The sequence below is a fragment of the Limulus polyphemus genome, unplaced genomic scaffold (assembly GCF_000517525.1).
Source record: "Limulus polyphemus unplaced genomic scaffold, Limulus_polyphemus-2.1.2 Scaffold377, whole genome shotgun sequence".
Taxonomy (NCBI): Eukaryota; Metazoa; Arthropoda; class Merostomata; order Xiphosura; family Limulidae; genus Limulus; species Limulus polyphemus.
In genome coordinates this window covers 544,049-550,505 of record NW_013665987.1, presented here as the reverse complement: position 1 = coordinate 550,505, position 6,457 = coordinate 544,049, and the positions used below count along the sequence as shown (strand labels likewise).

General features: G+C 32.0%; 1 protein-coding gene across 4 annotated transcripts in view; it reads right to left on the bottom strand.

Moving 5' to 3' along the window:
* The window catches only part of LOC106457815 (abl interactor 2-like), a 31,877-nt gene extending 26,216 nt beyond the window's left edge, over window positions 1–5,661 (bottom strand). For 2 of the 4 annotated variants that reach the window (XM_022383865.1, XM_022383864.1), the window contains exon 1: window positions 1,718–1,827. Coding sequence is in view for 2 of the 4 variants with exons in the window: in XM_022383863.1 (XP_022239571.1) it covers window positions 1,739–1,864 (126 nt within the window). In the remaining 2 variants the exon portion in view is untranslated. Of the gene's footprint in view, window positions 1–1,717; window positions 1,873–5,371 lie in introns of those variants that run through there. The other 2 variants (XM_022383863.1, XM_013917266.2) reach the window with 2 other exon arrangements.
* Window positions 5,662–6,457: the final 796 nt, after the last annotated feature.

The window sequence follows — 6,457 nt, the reverse complement described above, 5'->3', positions numbered from 1 at the left end:
GTAATTACTTTTTTCAAGGGAGGTGATAAAAATTGTCCCAGTAATTATAGATCCATTAGTCTTACATCAATTGTGAGAACAGTTTTGGAAAGTCTGTTAAAAAATGTTTTACAAAGTCATTTAACAAAGTTTAGAATTTTATTGGATTGTCTACATGGTTTCAATAAGTGAAAATCTTACCTTTCAATTCTGTTGACAATCTTTGAAAAAGTTACTGCTTATGTAGATGAGGGTAAGGGTGTAGATTTGGTGTATCTGGATTTTTAGAAAGCATTTGACAAGGTGCCATATAAAAAGCTGGAAAAAAACATCATCTCTATAGGTATGGGGACAAGTTAGCAAATTGGATAAAAGAGTGGCTGGATGAAAGAAAGCAGAGGGTTGTTACAAATGAAGTTTAGTCAAATTGGATTAATGTCACAAGTGGGGTATTTCAGGGCTCAGTCTTAGTCCTTACAAATGGTGTTTGTAGCTAAGACAGTTTCATTTTTCTAACAGGAATAGTCAATAAATTACTTAAATTTGCAGATGACATTAAGGTCTCGGGTGTTGCTAGCTGTGAAGCGGATGCTGCTGATTTAGATCATTTAGTGAGTTGGGCAAATAAATGGCAGATAGGTTTTAATTAAAATAAATGCATGATAATGCATGTGGATTATCATAATTTTAATTATAAGTATAATATGGATGGGAATAACCTTAACAGTGTTATGAAGGAAAGGGATCTTGGTGTAATGTTTGATCAGTCTCTAAAGCCATCCAAGCAGCTTGCTGTTGCTTGAGATAGGGCAAATAGGATTTTAGGTTCTATCTACAGAAATATTGAATACAAGTCTAAAGAAGTTATAATTCCATTGTACAGGTCAGTGGTTAGGCCACATTTGGAATATTGTGTTCAGTCTTGGGTTCCTTACCTTAGGAAAGACATTTAATTGTTGGAAAGAGTTCAGAGAAGGGTTACAAGAATGGTGCCTGGGATGGAGAGGTTGTTATATAAGGAGAGGCTGAAATCTCTCAAATTGTTTTCTCTTGAAAAAAGAAGAGTTAGGAGGATCTGATTGAGTTGTTTAAGATTGTAAAGGGAATTTATAGTGTTGATGCATCATCTTTTTTCAAATGTAACAGTGAGAATAGTAGGACAAAGGCACACAAATGTAAATTTTGGCAGGGTAGGAGTCATCTTCAGTTAAAATAGTTCATTTTTTTTACAGGGTGATTGGCCTTTGGAATGGGTTGCTTTCGGATGTTGCAGAGGCAGTAGATTTAAGCGAGTTTAAGAAAAAGCTTGATAAGTATATGAATGATAAGGGCTGGCTTTAAGATTTTTTTTTAATTATTTTAATTTGATTTAGAGGGTGGAACACCAGAGATGGACCAATAGGTCCCATGTTTTCACAAAACATTATATGTTACATTGCTCTGAAAAAGTGATCACCTTGGTAGATGTCTATGTTTGGAGGGCAATATATCCATGACTAAAGGGAAAATTTAAAATTTTCTGAATGCATTCTTCATATCTTATACCACTCAAATAAAACAGCACAATAAATCAATTTTCAAGTTTGACACAGCTATGAAATACACAGGCACACTTACCCTGATCAAGAAATATGTAAAAAGAAATAAAACTATAAAACTTTCAATCTGTGTCTTATACCAACATATTTTTTAAATGTATATACACATACAATACTGGTTTAATATTTGAGAGGCTCACCTTGACTTAATGAAAACTTACGTGAAAATAGTTGTCTTCACAATAATGTGCAACTTTTTCTAAATTAATATGACTGTCTTGAAGACTTTGTAATCCTTCTGGTACCTCATTTTCTATAAGAGACTTTAGATCTGCTATCATCGACATGATGCAAGCTGTAACAAACAATATACACACAAATTTCAAACAAATTCACAACAATCCTTATAATTTATATAGCAGCATAATGCCTGACGATAAAGATCTAGACAACTTAATCAATTAACTGTTTTAAATGATTACCTACGAGAAAGATTTATCACAAAACTAATCAACTAATCAAAATTTGGGTTTCCAATTTTCACTATTATTGATTATTCGAACTATCCAAGTAATCAAAATATTACCATCAAACTTGCTCACCATGTCTTTGTTATAACAAACCTACTAAGGCTATCTAACACTGTCACTAATGTTTACCTGCTGACTAGAGGGAAGGCAACTGACTGGCAGCACCCATTGCCTTTTGTTGTTCTTGAACTGCTGACAAAAATGAAGGCAAACTCTCTAAAGAACTTATCACCAACCTATTCTTTGTTTACAACCATGTACCATGGTTGGAGGAAGAATGTATTAATGGATTAATCAATTGTAACTGGTTATTGGGACTGTCAATTAACAAATACCACTAATTATCCATTTATACTGATGCTAGCTATTTTGCTACCCTAGGCAAGTTTTCAATCTGCCCCTTCCTTTACAATCTTACAACAAACATTGGACTTAAAAAAATAAAATAAATTGTATTGATACATTTTTAATAGCCTGAGAAAAGTTTTACAGCTACAGAAACTTCATTTTTCTTGTTTTCCTTGAGGAGAAATTGCACACTGCTTGCTTCAAATCCAGTTTTTGTGCAGTTTTAAGATTGATCAAAACCAGTTAAGTTGATGTGTTGGTTGACTTCAGAGAAGTTTTAACCAATATAAACTTGAAAACCTTCCCCTTTTTCCACTAGCAAGAATAATAGGCAGTAACAAGAAATCAGAGTGCAACAAAGATACTTGGAAACAATGATCGCATGCAAACATGTTTTGATGAACTATCCTCATGGTTAGTAGGCATGAAACCTGTAATAGCCTGAACTAAAATATACTAGCCCAATTTTTTCTCTTATTAAAATGACTAAATTATTACATATTGCAAATATATGCATGTCTATATTCATTGGAATGGCTTCTTCCACAGTATTTCAAAATAATACAATTTACTATAGCATGTGATGCACAGAGAAAATCTGTGGAAAGGTTAACTAGTCTACATATGTGACTTTTAGAAAATACTATTACTTAACCCTTTAAACTCATAATGTTTGCTTGTTCTTCCAGAATTATTTTCATGATGTCCTAATTATCACCATACCTTATGAAATTTCCAGTATATTTATAAAAGGTGGGTAATAACATAGTTTGGATTAGTTTTCAAGCAAAGAGACATAAATGTTATTGGGTAACTCAGGATTTTCAGCTGGAGCTGACAGCATCTGTTCAGGTTTAAGGAGTTAATTTAAAACATATCAAAAAATCTGGGCAGGTTATCTAATGTACAGTCATTTTAGCTCTTGCCATTATATTAAAAAATAAATATTCTTATCCCAGCAAAAAACAATAATGTAGATTAGAAAGTGTTATACATGTAAATATAAACAAGTCACTGCCAACAATAAAAGGCAGATCTGAAATTCTACTTGTAGAGGACCCTTGTTATCCTTAAATGTAATGTTATATGGACCTCGCTGGGTCTTCAAACACATTTTTTTTAACTATTTATGCACCAAATTGCTGATGCATCTATGATTGTTGTTTGCAGGGTCACAAATGCAATGAGTCACACAAAAAACATAAACAAAAATACCATACTGCAGTTAATTCCAATGAATATGGGTTCCCTAAATAGCTTGCATAGAAAATGAGTGATTTCACTGAATGTTTTGGTCAGTTTTTTACAATGAATGTTATAACAAGCAAAAACATAAAATTACTCATTACATCATAACATGTAGATTCCCAGTTGAAAATAGCTGATAATTTGAAGGTTAAGTAGTGGTTCTGCATTTCTACATAATGAGATTATACATGATTCATAAAAGCCAATCCCTGTTTTTAATCTCAACCCATTTTATATTACTATAATTAATGTGTATTTTTGTTTGTAAGCTTATAGTTTTTCATTTACATACATGTGTGTACTTATATTATTATACATTTTTTCACTTTGGCATATTCTGAACCATAATTATTGTTAAAATTACTACTACTGCTGTAACCCTGATAATTCAATAATATTAAAGTGGCAAGTTTATTTTGATTTTTAACCTATATCAGAAACAGTGCATGTTACTACGTGTACACTTATTTCCACGACAAAGCTGCCAAGCAAAACACTGAATGGTAATAGAAAAATAAATTCCCTGTAGTAATATAACTCACAATTTACAAAGTTGTATTTTTGTCCTTAAAAAATGTACATGCGACTCCAGTCAACACTACAAAATTTGAAATATGTAAGAAATGATATACTGTTGTTTTAGTGTAACAATTTTTACTGGCACTAACCAATTCGAGCACTTGCTATTTATTTACTAAGTACAAGTGGTTTTATTCATTATGAGGTGTGTGTGTGTGTGTGTCTAGATATATAATTTGAAATCTTTCAGAAACTTCATTCAGCACAAATCATTTCATATATATATATATATGTGTGTGTGTGTGTGTGTGTGTGTGTATTTTTTTTGTGAATGAAGTCCCTAACAATGAGACTTAAAAGTTAACACCTGCATGTTAACCCAATGAAATAACTTAATCTCTGTAGAGTAACTGGTCATTTGATTTAAAAATCAAAATTAAAAGATGCATTATACTCCTTTTTGTAATTTAAATATTTTAAGCATTTTTCTAGACTGTGGCAGTGTGAATCTGTAAGTTGGTGACATCACAACAGTCTAACTTGATCTAACAACACGAGCTTTGAGTTTGACATCGTTTATAAATATAATTTAATTATTTGTCAAATCACTGAACAGTTTATTATAATTTATGTGTTATAACTGCATGTTGGGTAGCCTACTTCAGTATATGCAAATAACGTGTTTATTAAGCTAACTGACACGTCTTCCTATATTTCATTACTTATAAATATAAAGTTATATAAATTACAATGATTAATTTGCCTATATTAGCCACAGTAGTCAGCAATTACACTCACATCTCCTGTTGTTAAATCTACATCATGTTCATATTCAAACTTAGGGTAAGCTAGGCTTACTTCAGTTTTGTTTTTTCCTATATTTTTGTTGTGTAGGTAGTTTATCTAAAAGAAAAAAAAAAGTGAGAAAACGTGTAAATATGAAGGTTAGGCCTAACTCTACCAACTCTTACTTGTGTCATATTTTACACTTCTAGTTCTAGTTCTACTGTTCTAAATCTAAGTTCCAGTTGTACTTAATCACGTTACTGGTAGCTGCTATACCCCTGTATATTAATTATGAGTATTACGTAATAATACATGCCGTTAATTATTCAAGCTTTGCTCTAAATTGTAATGAGTAACTATGATAAACATAATAAAGACAAGATCTTTACTAAGTACTTAATTAAATAAATTTAACGTTATTACCTCTCAACCTGATGTAAAATTGTCCTCAATGGATCAGTTACTTACTGAATATACACAACTGAACTGAATAGGTTTAATCTTACACTCTACACCACAGTTGAATACATCACTGTTGACAAACGACCTTGTACTTGTAGTACATAAAAAAGTGTTTTCATTGCTAAAGAAAGGATAGTCGTCCGTTTTGAATAAAATTATTATGTAAAAAAGACAAAGAAACAAACAAACTCTGTATACAAAAATAATTGTCGAGCAGATAATACTTTAAGCGTTATAAATTAACATGCCGCAACAGATTCGCATGAATACTTAATTTAAGAGTAATACAAATGAAGGGAAATAAACTGATTTGAGATGTTTCCGTGTGAACTAGGTAAGATGACTTTTAAAAACCTTCCCGAAAAAATGTGCAAGACTTCACAAACGTTTTCCCGCGAGTAATAAGTCTACACATACTTAAGATGTATAATTTACGTTGTTACAGTAAAAAACATTTATTAGGGTCTAGTGTTTAGGGTAGGTAGAGAGTTCGAATCCCGCCACCGAACATACTCGCTCTTTCAACCGTGGGACTTTATAATTTGATGGTGAATATCACTATTTGATTACAATAGCCCAAGAGTTAGCAGTGATTCATATTGACTAGCTGCTTTCCCTGTAGTCTATCACTTCAAAATTAGGGATGACTAGCGTAGATGATCTGTGTAAAATTCAAAAACAAACCTTTAATTATGTTTGCTTTTGTAACACCATACAGTTAACGCGTAAATAATAAGTGCACTTGTGGGACAGATGTTACGAAGAAATATAGATACTTATGTGATATGCGATGGAGCATATCATGCGTTTTCTATCTTCTGCGGTGATATATTGTTACGTCTCTGTTCGTTTGATAATTTTTCGTAAATATTCTTCCCGAGGAACTTCAGCGATACAAGTCCTTTCTTAAATAAAACTAGTTTATTCTTTCTCGATACAACTTGCAGTACACAGAATTTCAACAGTCTCTTTAACTTAATCACACGCTATAATTTACAGCGATTCACGCACTTTACTTACGGTCACTACCGCTCACTTGACTCAATT